The sequence below is a fragment of the Mustela erminea genome, chromosome 14 (genome assembly GCF_009829155.1).
Source record: "Mustela erminea isolate mMusErm1 chromosome 14, mMusErm1.Pri, whole genome shotgun sequence".
NCBI classification, from domain to species: domain Eukaryota; kingdom Metazoa; phylum Chordata; class Mammalia; order Carnivora; family Mustelidae; genus Mustela; species Mustela erminea.
Window position 1 is genome coordinate 21,728,174 of NC_045627.1, and position 22,802 is coordinate 21,750,975.

At 36.3% G+C, this 22,802-nt stretch overlaps 1 protein-coding gene across 1 annotated transcript in view; it reads right to left on the reverse strand.

Moving 5' to 3' along the window:
• PCDH15 (protocadherin related 15) overlaps window positions 1-22,802 on the reverse strand; it is a 1,723,534-nt gene that overhangs the window by 2,464 nt on the left and 1,698,268 nt on the right. Inside the window, exons 33-35 of the mRNA XM_032313059.1 lie at window positions 18,223-18,441; window positions 16,367-16,375; window positions 15,419-15,571 (exon numbers count right to left, since the gene is read on the reverse strand). Coding sequence (XP_032168950.1) covers window positions 15,419-15,571; window positions 16,367-16,375; window positions 18,223-18,441 — 381 coding nt within the window. The remainder of the gene's footprint in view (window positions 1-15,418; window positions 15,572-16,366; window positions 16,376-18,222; window positions 18,442-22,802) is intronic.

A 22,802-nucleotide genomic window follows, 5' to 3' on the forward strand; every position in this document is an offset into this window, starting at 1 on the left:
TCAAACCAGATCTGAATGTAGAAAAATGGATAAAACTTGACTGAAACTAAAAGTAGATATGTAATTCCTTTTCAAAGATGAAACTGATGAAGTGACATTTATAACACAAGTGCTAGTAATAAGATTCAGTAGCCCCTTATTATTCATAAAAAAATATTGATACTGGATAAAAAAATCTGAAGATGTACCCATGCTCATAACTGTAATAATCTTGTCCGTATTCCTGGCCAGGATCAATTCCAGACTCCATGGATAACTCCTATTGTTCAGAGAAAGAAATCGCATTTGAAAATAGATTCTTATCACATTTTAGATCAAATGAATTCAGATTTATTTCCAGACCTAGAATCCCATGACTCTTAGAACACTCCTGCCAAAAAACTTTAATTACACATGTTAGTCAAACATAATCAAAACTTCTTTCTCTAGCTATAACTATCTGACGTGAAATAAGGTTATGTTATTAGACCTGAGGGAGTAAAAAAGCTACATTTTTTCTAGACGAGCATATCACTTGTTCTTGGTTAACTTTTAAAACTATCAGTAGACATTTCATACTTCACTCTGTTTTAACTTGTATTATTAAATAGACTTTAGCCTTGAGGGAATGAGAAAGTTACCTTCCTGATAACAGCTTCACAGCACCCCGAGCACTTCTGTTCATTACATTTATTTTTATGAAAGAATTTCCTGTTAATCATTTATACATCAATTATGATATTTATGTGTGATACCTCTCAAGAATGTTTACATTTAAAAACATACTGCTAATTCTGGACTTAATTACTTAAAAAAAAAATTGTCAGGACAGCAGCCCTTTCAAGGTTTCAGTTCTAAATTCTCACTCCGCTCTTAACAGAAAGATGTTTTTCCTGAGGGGGGAAAAATACATATTTTTTATACACATATAACTAGTTTTAAATAACTATTAAATTCAATATCATTATATTTTAACATTTCAAGTAGGCTGAACTGTAAAACTTAACCAAATGAATTGTGCAATGAAATAAGCAAAGGGAGGGAGGAAAAAGTATCAGCGCCCACAGTAAAATGGGTAGGTATTTATCCCTGACGTCATCTGTTATTTAAATAGCAATTCTGTCGGCCCAGATCTAGTAATAAGTCAGGAAAAAAATAGTTACTAAAAAGTGGGGAATTCACAGGCTTCATGGTGGATATGGACAATGACCCTCATTTGTGCTTTATCACTTGAATGTAGTTGCCCAAAATCTAATCAGAAAATGTGATTAAAAAAGTCAGGATTTGTGTTTCTCTTGAAAAATAACAAGATGGCAGCGCAGAACTGGGTTCCATTTCTATGTCATGAATTTAGTTGCTGGCACTACTGGCAGCAGTTCGTGTTCTAGTTACTGCTTGTCCTCTGCCATACTGTTTACGCCCTACCCATAACCACAGTCAGGTCTCCCATGTGCTCCTCACTCGCATCTAATAACCTCCATTCACTTCCACTATTTCCTTTGATGCTTCTTCATGTTACTACTTTCTGGTGACTTTGCAGCTTACAAATACTTTGGCAAAGGTGTCCAATTTCAATGGTAAAACTGTTTCAGTTTACCCACCAGAACGGTTCCAACAAACAAACAGAAGAATCAGCAGTGCCATGTTTTAGCAGGAACATGGAATAACTAGATCTCTCAGACACTTTATAAATCCACCAAATCCTTTGGAAAATGTTTGGCAAAAATACAAAAGTCAAAAATATGCATATCCTTTCACAAAAATTCAATATAGATCCATTTATATGCTAAACATAAGTGTGTACAATTGTGCACCAAAAGACATCATTTGTAACAGCCAAAAACTGGAACTGAGGCACAAGTCCATGAGATACACACTACTGCATCACTCAGTAACAGAAATGACGCTCCCAAACAGAACAATGAGCAACAGAAGTCAGGTGTCAATGGGATACAGGATTCTATCGAATCCTGTTTGCATAAACTTTGAAAAGAGACACACTAATCTGTGTCTTAGAAGCCAGGTGAAACTTTTTAAGCTGTGATAATTGTACATTGGATAAACCTCAGTGACTCCGGACAAACAGAAACTAAAAGAATCTGCAATCACCAGACCTGCCCTACAAAAAATATTGCAAGGGGTCCTCTAATCAAGAAAGAGAACCCAATAGTAACATAGACCGGAAAGGAACAGAGACAATAAACAGTAACAGTCATCTTCCAGGCTAGACAATGGCGCTAAATTTATATCTTTCAATAGTTACCCTGAACGTAAATGGGCTGAATGACCCAATCAAAAGACATGATATGAAGTCAATAGGAAGTCTGCAAGAAACTCTTTTTAGACCCAAAGACACCTCCAGATTAAAAGTGAGGGGGTGAAAAACCATTTACCATGCTAATGGACATCAAAGAAAGCTGATGTAGCAATCCTTTTATCAGACAAATTAGATTTTAAAAGATTGTAGTAAGAAATAAGGTAGGACATAAAGGGTCTATCCAACAAGAAGTTGTAACAGTTGTAAATATTTTTGCCCCTAACATGGGAACATCTGATTATATAAGCCAATTAATAACAAAATCAAAGAAACACATCAGCAATAATAGTAGGGGACTTTAATACCCCCTCACTGAAATGAACAGATCATCCAAGCATAACATCAACAAGGATCTAAGGGCTTTTAAATGACACACTGGACCAGATGCACCTCACAGATAAATTCAGAATATTCCATCCCAAAGTGACAGAATTTACATTCTTCTCTAGTGCACACAGAACATTCTCCAGAATAGATGACATCCTGGGTCACAAATCCGGTCTCAGCAGGTACTGAAAGATTGGGATCATTCCCTGCATGTTTTCAGACCATGATGCTTTGAATCTTGAACTCAATCACAAGAGGAAAGTTAGAAAGAACTCAAATACATGGAGGCTAAAGCTCATCCTACTTAAGAATGAATGGGTCTAACCAAAGAATTAAAAAATTTCATGGAAACAAATGAAAATGAAGCAACTATATGCCAACAAATCAGACAATCTGGAAGACATGGATGCAGTACTAGAGATGTATAAACTACCAAAACTGAACCAGAAAGAAATAGAAAACCTAAACAAACATGTAAAGAAGAATTAATACCTCTTCTCCTGAAACTGTTCCAAAAAATAGAAATGACAGGAAAACGTACAAACTCAATTTACAAGGCCAGCATCACCTTGATCCCAAAACCAGATAAAGACCCCATCAAAAAGGAGAAATACAGAACAATTCCTTGATGAACACAGATGCAAAAATTCTCACCCAAATACTAGGCAACAGGATCCAACAGTACATTAAAAGGATTGTTCACCATGCCCAAGAGGGACTGATCCTGGGCTGCAAGGTTGGTTCAACATCTGCGAATCAATCAGTGTGATACAATACATTCATAAAAGAAAGGACAAGAACCATATGATCCTCTCAATAGATGCAGGAAAAAAGCATTTGACAAAGCACAGCATCCTTTCTTGATTAAAACTCTTCACAGTGTAGGCAAAGAGGAAACACACCTCAATAGCATAAAAGCCATCCTATGAAAAGCCCACAGTGAATATCATTCTCAGTGGGGCAAAACTGAGAGCTAAGGTCAGGAACACGGCAGGGATGCCCACTATCAGCACTGCTGTTCAACATAGTACTAGAAGTCCTAGCCTCAGCAGTCAGACAACAAAAAGCAATAAAAGGCATCTGAATCAGCAAAGAAGCAGTCAAACAAACTCTCACTCTTTGCAGATGATAGGATAATTTATGTGGAAAACTCAGAAGGTTCCACCCCCAAAATGCTAGAACTCATACAGGAATTCAGTAAAGTGTCAGGATATAAAATCAACACACAGAAATCAGCTCCATTTCTATATGCCAACAGCAAGACAGAAGAAAGAGAAGGAGTCAATCCCATTTATAATTGTACCCACAACCATAAGATACTTTGGAATAAATCTAAGTGAAGAGGCAAAGGATCTGTACTCAGAAAGCTGTAGAACACTCACGAAAGAAATTGAAGAAGACACAAAGAAATGGAAAGCTGTTCCATGCTCTTGAACTGGAAGAACAAATACTGTGAAAATGTCTGTGCTACCTAAAGCAATCTACCCATGCAATGCAATCCCTATCAAAATACCATCAACTTTTTTCAAAGAACTGGAATAAATAAACAGTTCATGATTTGTCTTATTCAATGATAGCTTGCTTTCAATAGGAGCAAAGGTCTTATTTGTCTAACTCCTAGAGAATGAAGATAAAAATTTGGAATTTCAGCCCCCCACAAGCAAGAGAGAAGTGATTAGCTTGCTTACTTATTTATATATTTGTTTCCACTTTAAACCACCCCTTCTCCATCTTAGAAAATCATGCCACTTGATTACATTCTGCTGCGTGTTGGACAGGCCTTAATGTGACATAAAATATAGTGGAGATTCAGTGAGGTTGAAAAGAAAAAGAAAATTGATACCTCTGGTTTAAGAAGAGAAGGCCTCAGCAGTTGCTGTTGCTGCCAAAGGAAATTAAAATAGAAAAAGGTTTAGAAGATAATTCAGGTGGAAAAAGGAGATCATGATTGACAAGAGAAAAAAAGGCCACAGCTTAAAACTGGTTACCTTAGGATTATGAATTATTATTCATGTGATAGCTACCAATATTTTGACTGTTGATGTTGGAATGTGAAATAACAAAGAATTATTTTCTGTTTCATCATTGTTTTAGGTAACATCAAAGTGAATAACCTTTAATCGATGAAAACCTGTAAGTAACTTTTCAGTTCAAACTTCTTCTTTGTATAAAAAGTTATTTATGATTTTAAAAGCACTTCAAGTGCCACAGGATTATTTTGAACAAGTTTAACCTTGTTTTAAATTGCCCCTCTTTTTTCTCCCCACATTAAATGTAATCAGATTCATTAGTGAGAAGAGTAGAGCACATAACATAATCATATAGTCATAACGCATCGTCGTAGTTAAGAAATGCTCTCTGTTTTTCTTTTTACCAAAACGTGGGTTACTTACAGCCGAACACTGAGCATGCTTTCAGAAATTCTTTTGTGATCTGGGAAATTGTCCTTCCTTGGATTTTGCAGGGATCACTCCTTACTTACTCTCAGCCTCACCCCTACTCATTTAAAGGAAACACGGTCTCTACGGTGTGTTTCCTGATAATTTATACTATAATACGTGCGAACAAGAGACATACTTCAAATTTTGGTTTATCCACTCTGAGGGATACACAACACAAATCTTAAAGGGAATGACATTGGGAATGTGGGCAGAGAAATCCTGGGAGACAATTCCAGTGACAAATCAGCCTTCAGAAATGAGCCGGAGAACAGCCAGGTAACTGAAGGCAGGACTGACGTTTCGTGAGGCTGTGAGTGAGTTTGTCTACTGAAGGCATTCATTTAAAGGAGGAGGAAGTTGGCGGTAGAGACAGTCTGATCCAATCTGTTACCTGTCTCTGAAAACCAGTTATTCTGAAATGCATTCAGCCTGATTTCCAAATACATTAGGACTCACGCTTTCTCAGCTGGTGGCCAGTTAGGTCGTGAGCTCATTGCACTCTCTTGACTGGGAAGCTGTCTGCTAAATTCGGCTAGGTTCTCGGTGACCTCATTGGCAGTACCACTTGGAGAGCGGCTAGCCAGATCCCACTGGCCTGAATCACCACTATCTTCTCCAAATGCCTGAGCATTCTCATAGTCTGACTTTCTAAAACTCTTTAAGATCTTAAGTTCTAATGTGTTAGGAAGGAGACTTGGACTCTGGTAAAAGAAACAAAGGTCCCAGGTTTCTAAAGTACATTTCTAGCCTTAGAAAAATAAATTTGGGTGAATGTCACAATATTGAGTAACAGCAATTCAGGAAACAATAAATCTATCCTTGGAAAGGTGAGCATTTGATATTTGTTCACTCACTTAAAACCTCAGAACAAAATAGCAACAGGTATAAAAGAAAATAAATAGCCCAGCGTACTTCTAAGTTTTATTGAAGTAAAGGAAAATATCCTAGCTATGCAAGAAAAGTCAGTCCTGCCTAGAACGTAAATATTTTCCTAGTAAGCTTTATATAACACTGTAAAGCCCTTACCTCTGATGCATAAACTCTCCTGCAAGGCAGAAACAGAGAGATCAGTATTAAACAACTTAGAGTTTCAGATTCAAGAAAAGTATAGATAAGATTATTTTTTTTTAATCTGAGAAAAATGAGAAGGTAATTTTTACTAAAAATTGTCTCAGTGAGAAACACATTTTGTGGCAGTTTATCAGGACAGGAAGGTTGCAGTTTCATGCCTCTATGACTACAAAGTTAGCAGGCCAGACCCTAGCACCAGCATACCTGAAATAATCTATTTTATCTCAGTGGTGTATAGTAACACACTTTGACTCTGTTATTATCAACTGGATTAAAAATATTTTATATCATCTCTAACCTTGCCAAGACTTGATACATGTAAGATACTCATTTGGGGAAAAGATGTGTTTTATACATGAATAGTATATTGGTACAGAATGAGAAATGACCTTAACGACTAGAATATATTCTTCCAAACTTTTGTAAGATGTTTTTTGTCTGTTTGCATCAATTGATTCTAAAAATAATGAATGCAGAATACTGAATAGCTTTTAAGGGTCAGTGACATTATTAGACATAAATATAAGAGCTAAATATTTTCACTTCCATTTCATATTCAATATTAAATAAAGATTTATAAAGTTCATTGGCCACAAGTTGGAGAAATGTTCAGCTGTACCTGGGGTGGGGGGGAGTATACAATGCTTTCAGTGTTGAATGCCAGTAGTTATAAAGATTTTTATCTATTACTTACAGTTGATCTAAAGTACTATATGTATCATATGCTATTATGAACCACATATATAAAGCTAGGGACTGCTATGAAGAGGCACATACATATCTCTCTAGAAAATTTCTTTAAACTATTACAAGGCCTTTACAAAATAAGTCTACTTATCTGAACAAATCTTAAGTGGTTAAGGCATTGCTGATTGAAATGGTTGGTAATAATGGTAGTATAATGCTTACTTAATCTTGTTGGCAATTCATTATTTGAAATGGTTCTTTAGTGAATTTTGCTTCTATGGTTCTGCCAATAGTTATGAGAATGATAATCCTTCTAAAGCATTTAGAAGTGTCCTCAATTTGTATCTTTCAGACATAGATAGAGACACTCATACTCTGGTTTTAGTAATGAGAACTGAGTCACATACATGAAATAAAGTGTCCAGCCAAAGCTGAACTTTATTCTCCAGGATATTTAAGCTAACTTTTTTCATTAGCAGTATTTTTCATACATGTAGAGAATGAAATATCAAGAGATGAGCTACATGTTTCCATTAACCTTTCTGTTACCTTTCATGCGGTTATTTGTATTGTCTGTCTCAGCTCAAAAGCAGAAAGTCACTTGGAAAAAGCACACAACAGAATCAGTGGATATCACTGTCTGTGGGCTTACAACTAACATGACTTCCTTTCGGTCCTTCTAAGACCAGTCATATAATATTAATGCATTTTTATGTAGATTATATTCAACGTGTATTAATTATTTACTTCACACTACTTCTTTACATTAAGTTTACTTTTAACAATAAGGAAAATGTATGGTAACCTACTTTCATCTTTTAAAAAGGTATCTAATAATTTCTTATGCACTAATTAGAGCATAATTATGCAGAAGAAAAAATGATATTCTTTCTGTGGAGGTTGGTTGTCAGGTTGTGGGGGTTCAAGGATTGAGAAGAGGAATAGTATTTTGGCCTGTGTACTCATAATAGGTCTTACGCAGATGTTGTAACTGACTTCTATGACGAAGTTGGAGATCTCCAAATAGAATATATATGTAAAAAACTGAAGTAAATATAAAACATGGGAATGGAGGGGTGCCTGGTGGCTCAGTGGGTTGAGCCTCTGCCTTCAGCTCAGGTCATGATCTCAGGGTCCTGGGATCAAGCCCCGCATTGGGCTCTTTGCTTGGCGGGGAGCCTGCTTCCTCCTCTCTCTCTGCCTGCCTCTCTGCCTACTTGTGATCCCTCTCTCTCTGTCAAATAAATAATTGATATCTTAAAAAAAAGAGAGATAAATTTAAAAAGAAAACCAAACAAACATGAGAATGGATATTTCATTTAAAAAGCACAAGATACTAGTAAGATATTTAGACAAATATTATAAAAATGACAGAAAACATTACAGATTCAGTAAGGCTACAGATACCTACATGAGATTGTTATTTGGAGTTTTTATATTTCTTTGTAATTATTTAGAGAATACATTCTCAAGGAATTTCTTTCATATATTCAAGAAGTTGATACAAAATATTTTTAAAAAACACACAGTCATATCAAAGGCTTACACAATCATGAATAATACCTTGTCAGAGTCCGCCAAATAGCACAAGTTCTCATGCATATGACCAGCTGCCAACAAAAACTCCAACTGAAGTGTTTCAGTGAAAGAGAGAAAAAAATCATGTTCAAGAACCCCAAGAAGTAAGTTACTCTGGATTTGGATGAAAAGAATCTGAATCAGAGGAGCTAATGAAAATAATTAGATCTATAGTTTTTTTTTTTTTAAACTCTGATACCATTAAACAGGGATAACAGACCACGTTCTTGAAGAAATGTCACATAATGTAAGAGCTGAACAAAACCTTTGAAATGATGCATTATAAGGCCCTCTCTGAGGCTATATTAATATACTTAAAATGGAAATTATCAAGCAAGACCTTTGCCTATATTTTGAAACTTTGCTTTGTTTTTCTGTGCAGACTTTTATCTTCTATAATAGAATTGCAGAATAATCAAATAATTACACCTGTATTCACAGTGGGGAATTACAAATACAATTTATTCCATGTGTTATATGGGAAAACAGTGTAATTACTTGCTGGTCAAGTGTAACTTTCATTAAAAAGATAGGAAGGTAACACTTAGCTGAGCTGATGCCATTAAGAATTTACCAAGTTGAGTTCTGAGAACAACTACAACATAAAATTCCATTCTCAAGTATACATTTTTATCCTCTTTGCCTAATATAAAGAGTAAAGGCCTATATAAAACTGAGGACAGTTTGCTAGATATATTCCTTCTTGATTTCTATTTAAAGTGTTAATATTTTCCTCATTTGTATGATTTATCTAGAGTAAAGAAAGGTAAATAGAAATGAAGCCAATATGCTATTCTAAAATTTTGATGAACATTTTATATTATTGATAAACTTAATAAAAATATTTATAATTTTCATCAAATATTAACTAAAATCATAGTAGGTAAACCTTCATAGACATTTATTGAATCTTATTTTGATGAAACTTATTAGGATTTTATTAAACTGGAGAAAAATATTTTCCTTGAAGGGGAATCTTCTGATAAAATTATGAGATGATATCAACATGTGGACAAGCAAAACTGAAGACCACTTTAAACATTTGTGGGTACAGTGAAATGTCTTACAAAAGCCACGATTCAAGATTTATTTTCATTGTAAAGAAGGGAAGAGAAAGCATAATGAGAAATAAACAGAATAAGACCATCATTTAAAAAGTAAAAGATTTTTCAAATGTATAAGCATACTAGTAAGATAAAAGCAAGCCAGAGTAAAGAATGTCATTGTAAGGAAACAGATGATTACATCTTACAGCACCTGGTATTTATTTCCGAATACCGTATCTGTCAAATCCTGCATTTCTGGATACATGACATTTTTACTTTGGTAGTGTTTAAGCTTACCAAATACATAGACTTCAAGGAAAGAACAGAACCTATGATATAATTTTGGGGAGATTATTTTAACAGTTTGCTTTTTTTTTTTTTTTTTCCAGGAGCATTCAGTAAAACTATGATCAGAAAGTAAACGTAGGCATTACTGCATTAACATGTTAACAGGCCATTGGTTTAAGCTGGAGATATAACTTTCTTGCCCATATATTCCCATTGAAAAATAGATTGAAATTACTTACTTTTTAAATAAATGCAGACAAATAATGCTACTTCGTAGTTAAGAAAATTAAGGTAAATCTATGAGTTAGAAATGATGAGGTTAATAATCTTTGAAAGTAAAAAAAAAATGAGGAAAAACAGCATTGCACTGAGTTTAGGGTAAAAGAATGGAATCTTCTTTAATGTTCAAATTTGCCTCCACTTGAAGATTTCGGTCAACAAAAGAGTTGTCCAGTTAAAACAGGAAAATCAACATTACAGTGAAGTAGATTGACTGTCAGGCAGGTTCTCAGTGCCCTCGACAATACCGTGCAAATTCCCCTGGCCGCATTCAGTCACTTCCACATTTTCTGTTTCTGGAGGGCAACGAGTTTCCAGTCTTGAGTTGTGTGTTGGTGGGAAGTTTTTTTCAATTTGACTGTACATATTAGCTACCGACTTTTCAAGGTCGGCTAAGTTTTTAATATGCTTGAGGATGCCCTTTGGTTCTCTCTGGGAATTTGCACGACAAGCTGTTGCAAAGGCTGGCGGCTGTCTGACAGAGGACTCCATTTCCCCGGGGGGCGTCACACTGACAGTGCGCTGAACAATGGGGACACTGACAGGCTTAGTGGACGGAGCCCAAGTTGGAAGAGACAGAGAAGAAGGGAGAGGCGGGGAGGGGGGAGGGGGGGAGGGGAGTGAAGGCAGACGAGGTGAAGAAGAAGAGGAAGGAGAAGGAGGGGCAGAAAGTGAAAGAATCGGAGGAGGAGGGGGAAGACAGGAAAGAGCAAATGGACTAAGGACAAGAGGTGGAGGAGGAGGGGGAGGAGGGGAGATATTTGGTGGTTTGGGAATGATTTCAAACATGTTTCTTCTGGTTTCAACTGTCACCGTACATGTGGGTGTCTCTCTCCTAACGCCTGGGGAATTTAAAACGCAGGGCACTGAAGGAGAAGGTTCCAGGCAACAGTCAGCAGGAGAAAGGATGACATCAGGTTCTGACAGGAGTTCCACGGTTCTTGAAACAGCTGGCAAGGTGGAGTAGGAAGAATGAGATGAAGGAGAGAAACAGGAGGAGTCTGAAGGCAGAGATTCCAAGGGCTCTGCTCCGTGTGTGGGCAGTGATTCACCTTGCCTTGTTTCTCCTCTCTCGGGTACATTCGAATCTCCAACAGTAGGCCGGGGACTGCTGCTACCTTTTCTCTTTGGAAAGGCTCCAGTGGTTTCCTTTCCACCTTCCTGCCTGTTGCTCTGCCACTGCTCCAGCTCTATGGCTTCTGGTCTCTTGGGAAGTTCCCACACTGGTCTCTGAGGGAAGTAGACTGGCTGATTCCACATCCTCTGAAACATTTCTCTTGGGCCCCTCAGGGACTTACTCCTGGCTTGTGTTTTGGGTAAAAATGAGTCTATAAAATCTGTTCTTAGTAAAAAGTCTGAATTTGCTGGTCCTGGATCTAGAGTTTCCTTATAAAGAGTACCATGGATACTTGAGGCATCCTCGTCAGACATCAGTGTGAATTTTCTTACCGACTTGGGCTGGTTGTTCTTAAGAGATCCATCTACATGAGCCTGCTTGTGAGCCTCAGTAGTGCTGGAAGAAAAGGGCATCACAGTTTGGGGACTTTTCCTGTCTTCCGAGACTGACTTATTTCCCCTGCTTTGTTGGAAATGGTAGAGAAGGAAAAGACTTGAAAGAAAAGAAGATAATGAAATGTAAGGAAACAGGTCGTGACACAGCTTTCATGAGAAAGATGTCTTTATGGTTCTCATTACGACTTCAAAATATAGAAGGCCAAATAACACTAATCTACCAAAGCCAGACATTACTTTCATGTCCCTGTACTCAAAAAGGCAGGGCAAGAAAAGCTTGAGAGCTGTGAGTAGCATGAGAAATTTTTTTCTTTTTTAAGAAAATGCATCAATCCATAGACTGATATTTTTTTTTCGGGGGGGCGGCTAATGAGTTTGATACAGCAAAGTATCCATGACCACACATAACAGTTCTCTTATGTAGGAATCATGATTCCAAATTGCAAACCAGCATTTTGGCTAATGGTTTCATATCCTTTGCTTTGGTGGACAACGCTCAGGGCTGTCTGTCTGGGGAGAAGGATCCTTAGCTGTGTCTGAACCGGTACCATTATCTCTCCTCTCAGTCATTCTGTCCGGGAGCTAAAAGTACTCTCCAGTTTGAGACAAAGCTTACAAGAGAATACAGAAAGGAATTCTCTATTCCCTAGATTAGAGAATTAAAAGTCTTCAAGGACAGGTGGGAGAATTTCTCTCATTGAGGTCAAAATCACAGTTGAGAAATTGAAGTTATGCTAGAACCTGAACAGAGGTTATTTCCTTCTATTTCAGTTTTAAGCTGAATCCATTATAAAATGCTATGAACAGTACAAATAACAAGAGGGCCTATTGGTATTTATTTTAAATATGATCTGTGTCAAATTTTGGTCAAGACTGACTTTAATTAAAAGACTTATGTTCCAGTCACATAGTTTCAATATCCGTGGAAGATCTGCTCATACACTGACATTGAGTCACAGTGGCTGAGAGTGATAAAGTCAACTAAGGGAAAGGACACAAGCACATATCACTATTGAAAGCATTGGGACCTTTCGGCCAGGAAGGCTGGCGGGTTTTGAATGCCCTCTCCTCAGACTTTGCTCTCAAGCTCAATGTTTAATATTTACCCACACAGCAGGAATTAAATAAAAGGAAATACTGTGAATAAAAATTAAGTGGCCACGCTGAAAAGCAAAACAGGCGAGACAATACAATGCTATATATAAAGCTGAGGCTGTTACTGTGCGTTCTCACAAAGAAACAAACTACTAAGGAAGAACCCTCACAGCTGGGCTTGGGGTATCAGGCCCACCCAGATAACACGGGAAGAACAGACAATCTGCATTCAATAGACATCAAATCCTTCTCCTGATCTTGCAAAGTCATTTTTTTTTTTTTAATGGACTTGACACATTATTTGGTACTTTTAAAAAAAAATACGTTTGTTCTCGCTAAGAACTACCTATATAATGGAACTGTACCACTTTGGATTAAGAGACATCTTGAAATACTTTTAACAAATTAAGAGCAAGAATTTTGATATACTTCTTGGGAGGTACAGGTTTTTAAGGTAAAAAGGTATCTCATTCAAAAGTGAATGAGATATGAAAGATAGAAATTTCTTTTTAAAAGCAAATGACTCCATGGTAAAATGATGAAGATCACTACATTTAGAGTAAAACTTAATCTATTCTCTTGCATCTTTTTTCCCTAACACCTCATATTAGAATGATATTATTTACTTACTTATGCCTATGTATCCACAGGTGGGAAAGAGAAAACATGAGACAGAAAAAAAAAAAAAAAAAAGAGTTTGAACTATAGTTACTTTGAGGTGGTTATGAAAATACTAACAGGAACTTGATGTAAACATTTGATATGTATATCCAGAAAAGAAAATGCATGTTTTTATATTTTGTTTTTACTCTGATATGTAATAATATTTTAGATAAAACCATATGGCATTTCTTTGGTTGTCTCATCCCATAAAATAGCTAGCTATCTGTTTCCTATACATAGGTAAAATTTACCTTCATTACATATGGTTGATTTCAATCCTGAAAAGTTATTTTAAATGAGAATCTAAGAATTGTTTCTATGTCCTAACTGAAAAATTAGTCCACATTGATTTTTAAAGAAGATAAACATACTGTTTGGAAGAAAGTAAATATATTACAGACCAACTGTTGAATCTGTATGACATTATTAGATCATTAAGATTCTTTTCAAAATGACCTTTGATTTTTTGTTTGTTTGTTTGTTTAAATTTGGTAATAATTCCTTTGAAGCTAATCTATTTTCTAATAACATATGGTTAGAATCCCTATATAAAGTTTATAAATAGATAGCTTAAACATTTGTTAAAGATGTTTAAATGTGAAGAACACAAAATACTTCATTAAATATATATTATAATTGAAAATTTCTCTAAGTTTACCACAATTTTTCTAATGAAAGTAGTTCTTAAATGTTGCTATTTGAAAATGGTCACCATCAAACTATATTTATTCCAGATGATGTTACAGTGTATCTACTTTTGTTAAGTAAAAATGAATATATGCCATTAACTTCAGATAACAGAAAACTTTACTCATAAGTCTTCTTAGTTTCTGAATTTTTTTTTTCTGGAGAGAGGTGGTAAATATAAAGAGAATCAAATCATATTGGCTCAATTCCTACATTCACCAGTAATGCAAAAAGAGACCATAATTTTCAACTCAATTTAAAAATTTTAAAAACTATATTTAAAACATGAACACTTTACCATATTATTTTAGAAATGGAATGCCAAGCACTCAACTGTCAAACATTAAATTCAATTTTAGCATTAAGATACACAACATTAAAATCTGTTTTAACATTTTTAAAACTTAACATCACCTTGTGTAATAATATTGATACATGTGTTTAAAACAAGTTGTCTCATTAAAAGGTAAATTTCATAATTTTTGAGGCTTGCTTTATTCCTACTAGTAAATGCTACAAATGTAACACAGTTGAATGTGTTTTAGTCTCTCAACTCCACCAAATTCCAGTTGATAAAAGCTGTCTTGGATTTAATTCAGCCATATTCAGAATTTTATCATCTCCTTGGTTGTTCTGCATCTCATGTCCCAAAATAGTTACTCTTGAATTTTTAAACATAGGCAAGTTAAGTAAGTCCAAAAGGAATCAGGTTATAAGAGTAGCATCATTATGGAAAACATCTGTGAAGTCTTTTCTCAGTAATCTAAGAGTTTTCAAATGTGGATGATTTAATATTGCTTAGAGGTTCCAAATATTGTGGGAGCAATATGAAGCATTACAGCAGTCTCTTTTGAGAAGAATATAATGAAAAGTATATTCTTTAAGTGGTTGGATATTTAATTCTTTATTTGGGTTTCAGATTTTCATTACTCTATGTTATGACATCCTAAGATTGCATCTTTAAAAAGTCTATGACTTAAACCATCACATCAGTTTTAAACTTCCAAACAGGAGTTGGCTTTTGATACCAAATCAGGATTATGATTTTTTTTTGTTTTTGATTTTTATTTTTGATTTGTTTATGATTGTTTTATTTTTCCTTATTTTCTATGAGAAAATTTCAGAATATATTCTTAATTCTGGAGAAAAAAATATATGCATAATTGTGAAGGTTTACAAACAGACTATTCAAGTTAGACATCTGCAAATTTTCTCTTACTAAGTTTTTTATGTTCTTTTCTGGTTTGCTTGTGTTTTGGTTATTATTTTTCAGCTCAACCTTTCTTAGGTTCTCATCCTAACAATTTAGTTTTTTTTGTTTTGTTTTGTTAAGAAAAATGTCATAATTTAAGGAACCTGCATTTCTGCATCAGGTTGACATGAAATACTCACCCCCCAGCATCCATCACACCCACCTGTCTGTAAGAGTGGCTGCAAAGCCTACTTACATGGTGCTGTCCCCCAGCTCTTCATACAGGTGTGCCCCAGGGGGAGGCGGGGGCGGCGGGGGTGCGGCCACAGGTGCGGGCGTGGGTGCAGCAGGCTTGGCCGCGGGTAATGCCGACTGGATTCGTGCAGTCTTGGTGCACTCAGCTTGGCGGCTGGGGTAAGGCAAGGAAAAACTCATTTTAGAAATCATATACTTATCAGTTGGCATACAAACATACTAAAATCATCAGGAACACAAATACTCCAACTTATAAACTGGTAGAATTACAGAAGCATCCTCACTGAGTAGCATTCTCTCATACCCTCTGCTCCTTCAGTTCTTTAAAATATTGACCCTTGAATAACAGAATTCAGTAGAAATATTGGCAAGTTAAGTGAAATAGTAATATTAAAGATGGGGGCAAACTGTCTTTAAAACTGTGATTAATAATTGGTGGTTATTGAGTAATCTCTCATCATGTGAGGCAAGGCTGAAGATGCATAATGTCGGAGATACATAATTTTTCCTTATCTTTCATCGTCTATCTATTTTTTAAAAAAGTTATTCTATTTAAAATGATCTGAAACATTTTTGACATTCATTGACAGAAGCCATGTAGTTTACAGAGGGTCCCCCTCCTAAAGGATGGGGGCTTGCTTTGGTTTCCTTTGGGTACCTGGGACACCTGGCATTCTGGCCCTTTCTGAATGTCCTGAACACCAATTATGAGCTCCTTCCTCAAAACCAAGACCTCAGAGTGTGGAAGCTATCACAGCAAATGACCTTTTTCACTTCTCCTCCCTTGGATCCCAAAGTTAAAGAGCAGCTCAATTCTGTACATACAAAAGCACAAGGGAAGTTGAAGTCACATACATGGTCCCGGCAGACTGACTGCTTTATCAGGGGTATGCGGGGGTTTTCTTTTCATAGTATATAAAATCATACATAAGATGTTAATTATACTTACACTTTAAACCTGTTTCGAAAGGCAGTGAGTAAGAGAAGAGAGAGAGAAAGCTACATTAGAAGGGCTGCATTCATAATATTTTAACATCTGATTTATTCTACACAATGAATAATTTACTGGTTAAATGCATAATGACACAGACTTAATGACACTGCAGGGAAGCTAAGTATTTCAATTCAGAAAGTCAGAATGGGGGAGCACTTCATCATTACCGACAACGTCACAGATGCTGTGAAAACATTCATTATAGGGAAATAAAGAAATTAACTAAATGTAGCAAGCAGCACTGGATGAATACGTGGAGACAGGAGTTCAAACTCTGAGGGAGAAATGAAAGAGTACAGGTGATCTGATTCTTGTAATGGGCTTCTTGGCATCCCGGGTGTGTTACAGGAATGGACCCAGGCACTGGGCTGTGATTCCCCCCGGGGTCTCCCTTTGAGGCAGGGGCTGGGATTCGAAGGTGCCCCTCCTGGGTCACGAATCCATGGCACTTTTCCCCATATTTGCCCCTTAACTTTGCCACATACAGATGACTTTCAGAAACAAATGTTAATACAAAAGACTAGCCAACTATTTGGTCTTAGAAGTAGAACATAAAAGTACAAAAGTTAGATTTGTAAATATTAGAATGCTACTTTGAAACACGAGCAGCACAAAACATCATTTTGTTTAATTCTGTCCATCTACAAAAAGCAGTAACTAAAATGAATTCACGGGGTGTCGACCTGATTACTGAACTACAAAAAGAATAGTAATTAAATCCATCTACATAATGTTGAAATGCTAAGCATCTTAGTGTAATGTCTCTGAGTATAACGTCTGGGATGCTTCAGTTTGGGTCCCTGCCATCATGTGCCCAAAAGAAGAGGTCTCCTCCCTGGTTTATTGCTGCAGCATTCCTTTGGGAAGCAGCACAATAAGTAAGAATAACTGTAAGACAGATTAACATGAAAATGAAATCTGGCTTGATGGTTTAAAAAATTAAAACCATTTGTTCACTATTAAGTTGGTTCATGAAGGCTTTAGAGCCAGTGCATCAGTTGATTTGTTAAGGGTATTTCAGACTCCAGTGTTTCAACCTAAATGCTGTGTTTGCAACTTCACATTGCTTTTGTGATGAAAGATACTCTTACAGCATCTTCTTAACCTGTCCCACAACTGTTTTCACCAGTCATTATCCATATGGATATATTTGAAGTGCTTAGACCTCTATCATGAAGGTTCCCCACAACCAGTGTCAAATAACGAAGAGCTTCCTAGACAACCTCGAGTACAGATGCTTACATTAGCTATTATTTCTTCACTACTTCGAAGGGCCTAAGTAAGATTTTAAATGAAAGTATTTGCCCATAAGACCTGCACCACCACAATATCCTGTCATATGTCACAACAAAGATTCTCGCAGGGCTCCCCAGGAAGGAAGAGTCCCCATGGAAAATGACATGTGGCATACTATGATTTTTTAAATGGTTTTGCTGACACTGCGGGCATTTACACAGATGCAAATTTAACGACATGGATACAGTGCTGTCATTACAGTGTGGTCAGATCTCAGACCTTCCTCAGGACCAGGGATATCTGTACATGACACTTCCTAGGATCCCTGCTACCTTCGCTCCCAGAGGTCGATTCCCCAAAGAGCACAAACACAGTCCTACTGGAGGAGAGCATCTTAGGAGCATGGGCACATTGAGTTCGCTGTGGGCAATGCTGGAAGTTTGTTTTGTTTTCCCTTCAAGGAAGGCCATACAGCAGTCCCCGAGAGGTCTGCACTATTCCTGTTTTGGGACTCCAAAACTATGTTCGCAAGGCTGGCTTTGGGACGATGCAGGTTTCCATCAAGGGATACTCACTGTCTGTAGCTGACCAGAACGACCAGAATGGCAGGGATACAGCAGAGAATGATGATGAAGGCGAGTGCCAGCAAGGCCCCTTCTGTGTAGCCCAGACTTTCTCCTCGCTTTTTAATGCTGGTCACTGCCTCCGGGGTCCGGATCTCCAAAATGCGTCCTCCTTCCCCATAATGCGGTTGGAAGTCTTTGTTGATATCAAGAAGTTTGCCATCCAGAAACCTGCATTGTTAGATAAATCATAAAATCAATGATGTTAACAGAAAGTTCTCTTTTATTTATTTATTTACCTTTTTTTTTTTTTTAAAGATTTTATTTATTTATTTGACAGAGAGATCACAAGTAGGCAGAGAGGCAGGCAGAGAGGGCGGTGGGAAGCAGGCTCCCCACTGAGCAGAGAGTCCAATGCTGGGCTGGATCCCAGGACCCTAGGGTGATGACCTGAGCTGAAGGCAGAGGCTTTAACCTACTGAGCCACCCAGGTGCCCCAGAAAGTTCTCTTTTAAATGGAATTTTCCAATATCTTTTAGTATTTCCTTTGAAAGTATTTTTGTAAAATATTTTTAAATAATACAGAAAATAATTGTGTAATATCTCATTACTATTTTTACTAAGTATTAAGTATTTAATATTTAAATAAATTTGTGATAGCTTTTATTATTTTCTTTAATTGAATCACAAGCTGAGTCAGTCTTATAAATAAAACAAATATAAAAAGAGCAATGAAGAAGAGCAACTACCACCTGTATACACGTATCACAGATATAATAACAATGACCTTACTTAATATGCTCACAGACTTGAGAAAAATAATTATCGACATCCTTGAACTTAATATCACTCTCTTGAAATAATTTACATGATTATATTATTCGTGTAAATGAATATTCTAAATTACATAGGCTATAGTTTAAAACTATATCCTGCATTTTGTCTGCTTTGGTCTTCAGAATCACCCTGTAGAACAGAACAGTTACACGGCCCTACACAGTTAGGGCCGTGAATCTGAGACACCAACCCAAGCCATCAGGGTCCAAAATCTCCATTTGTCTTGTATGCTGACACTCTCAAATCCCAAACCAAAATGACATTTTATGGGCAAGAGGTGAACAAATTAAAAAGTGTTTCCTGCCTAGAAAGAGAAGACTCTATAAATGATGCAGATAGCAAATCAGTCAGGATGACAGGAATTAGCCAAAATAAGCCAACAATTCTCACAAAGTCTTCTTCTGAATAATACAGTTCTTATTATGGGCATCACATTGGGGTGGAGGGGAGCGGATAATCAAGGAAAATTATTACTTAATTTATTAAGATTTTGTTACATATTTTGTTTTAATTAACAGGTAATATTTTTCAAAATTCCTTGGGAATATTTGCACAATCCCTGTATAAATCCTACAATATTGATGTAACACTTCTGTTCTTAATACCACAAAGCCACACCATGTCTTAGGTATTTTTGGTTTTGAATTTTTAGATGTTCATCTATAAAAATCAAAGGTCTGACTACAGAAAATTGGAAAGCACAAAACTTTCCAAAAAGCAAAATTACTCACAGGCCCCAATGCAGAGGCTGCTCACATTTGAATATACCACATCACATCTTTTTTAACAAATATTTTTTATTCTTGTACTTAAACAGCATATATAAAGTGAAAGCTATTATTTTAGAAATATACTGCATAATATAAACCACCATACTTATGTTGGAAATGGAGAAAGCACAAAGAAATGGGGGAAAAATTTTCAAATGGCCTTAAATTACACTATCCCAATGATAACAAAGAGCATCTAACAGTCTATTTTATCCATTTTGACATGTTTTAAATTTTCTGACTGATCATGCTGACTTTACTGCACAGTGTACATAGCTTCCTTATGGAAAAAGTAAAGAGATGACTGATACCAGATACAAATTCCACTGGGTAGTTTCTTAGACTTCCTATTTAAAAAACCCAATGTCTAAGATAACTCAATTTTAGTTTTAAAGTTGTATGTTTTTACTAAAGTTTTCATGTGATAATGTAAGGCAGTTAGATTTTTTGTTACTTTTTTTTCTTACAAGTATGTTTTTGTAGATATAAAAATCCTTTCACAGCATTTTTCCTAGGTCATTTTTAGGTATGTTAGAGAATGTAATAAAGATTTAACCGTGGTTCCAAGCTCTAGAATAGAATGGTACCACAATTTGTTTTAATTATTTGTTGGATAAGGTAAGAAGTTCCAAATAAAGTATTTGGAAGATTAGAAGACCAAATATTGTGAAAAATGTCTATGCTACCTAAAGCAATCTACATATTTAATGAAATCCCTATCAAAATACCATCAATTTTTTTCAAAGAAATGGAACAAATAATCCTGAAATTTATATGAAACCAAAAAAGACTCTGAATAGCTGGAGGAATGTTGAAAGAGAAAGCCCAAGTTGGTGGCATCACAATTCCAGACTTCAAGGTCTATTACAAAGCTGTAATCATCAAGACAGTATGGTACTGGCACAAAAACAGACACAAGATCTGTTTTAGATCAATGGAACAGAATAGAGAGCCCAGAAATAGACCCTCAACTCTGTGGTCAACTAATCTTCGACAAAGCTGGAAAGAATGTCCAATGGAAAAAAGTCTTGATTTCAACAAAGACTTGGGAAAATTGGACAGCCACATGCAGAAGAATGAAATTGGACCATTTTCTTATACCACACACAAAAATAGACTCAAAATGGATGAAAGACCTCAATATGAGGCAGGAATCCATCAAAATCTTTGAGGAGAACATAGGCAGCAACCTCTTCAACCTCAGCCGCAGCAACTTCTTCCTGGAAACATCACCAAAGGCAAGGGAAGCAAAGGAAAAAATGAACTCTGGAGACTTCATCAAGGTCAAAAGCTTTTCAACAGCAAAGGAAACAGTCAACAAAACCAAAAGACAACTGACAGAATAGAAGATATTTGCAAATGACATATCAGATAAAGGGCTAATATCCAAAATCTATAAAGAACTTCTCAAACTCAACACCCAAAGAACAAATAATCTAATAAAGAAATGGGCAGAAGACATGAACAGACATTTCTGTGAAGAAGATATCCAGATGGCCAACAGACACATAAAAAAATGCTCATCACTTGGCATTGGGAAATATAAATCAAAACCACAATGAGATACCACCTCACACCAGTCAGAATGGCTAAAATTAACAATTCAGGAAACGACAGAGTTTGGTGGGGATGCAGAGAAAGGGGAACCCTCCTACACTGTTGGTAGGAATGCAACCACTCTGGTGCAGCCACTCTGGAAAACAGCATGGAGGTTCCTTAAAAAGTTGAAAATAGAGCCACTCTACGATCCAACAATCACACTACTGGGTATTTACCGTAAAGACACAAATGTAGTGATCCAAAGGGGCACATGCACCCAAATGTTTATAACATCAATGTCCACAATAACCAAACTATGGGAAGAACCTAGATGTCCATCAACAGATGAATGGATAAAGAAGTGGTGTATATATACAATGGAATACTATCAAAAGAAATGAAATCTTGCCATTTGCAATGACGTGGATGGAACTAGAGGGTATTATGCTGAGCAAAGTAAGTCAATCAGAGAAAGACAATTATCATATGATTTCTTGATATGAGGAATTTGAGAGGCAGGGCGGGGTGTCTAGGGGGTAGGGAAGGGAAAAATGAAACAAGATGGGATCAGGATGGAGACAAACCATAAGAGACTCTTAATCTCACAAAACAAACCGAGGTTTGCTGGAGGCTGGGGGGTTAGGGTGGTTGGGTTATGGGCATTGGGGAGTGTATGTGCTATGAATTATGTAAGACTGATGAGTCACAGACTTGTACCCCTAGGGTAAATAATACATTAGATGTTAATAAAAATAATTAAAGTACAGATTAAGAGTTCTTTTTGCAAAATAAGTATTAGAAACTGGGAAGAATCAGCAGAGGAAGATCATTAGTTTGGGGGAAGAATTCACTCCTATCATGTGGAATCCACAAGATGGACCCCCTTCTACAGGATTCTTGAATTTGCCATCCCATCACCTGAAGATGGGAAGATTCATTAGTCTTTTTACAGTACAAGAGCTCCATTATTTTGATTATTTACTTTGGTTTGTTTCTCAATTTAGGTAAATGTCCTCATTGTTTCCTGGAATTGTTGATTGCTTTTGAACCCATACCTAGTCTAGAATTAAATATCATTTTTGCTTTCTACATGCAAAACAGTTTGCCCAGGTACAAATTCCTCAGTCCTAACATTTTCCCTTCAAAAAAATTGTGGATCCGATTCCCATTGCCTTTTGGCATTTTATTGTGCTTATGAGATGTCTAAGGCTTATCTAATTTTTTCTTTATAATCAAGTCACTTTTATTTGTGTCTCAGTAGTATGAACACATATTCAGATACTTTTCAATGACACATGGTGACATTTTCATTGATTTTGTCTGGGAAAGTAATGGAGTCTCTTCATTATACTTTTGGTTTATGTTTCTGTGATTGTGACTGCAGTGTTTTACCTCAGAGATCCCCTACAGTTGTCAGGTTGTATCTTCACTGTCCTCTAAATATCT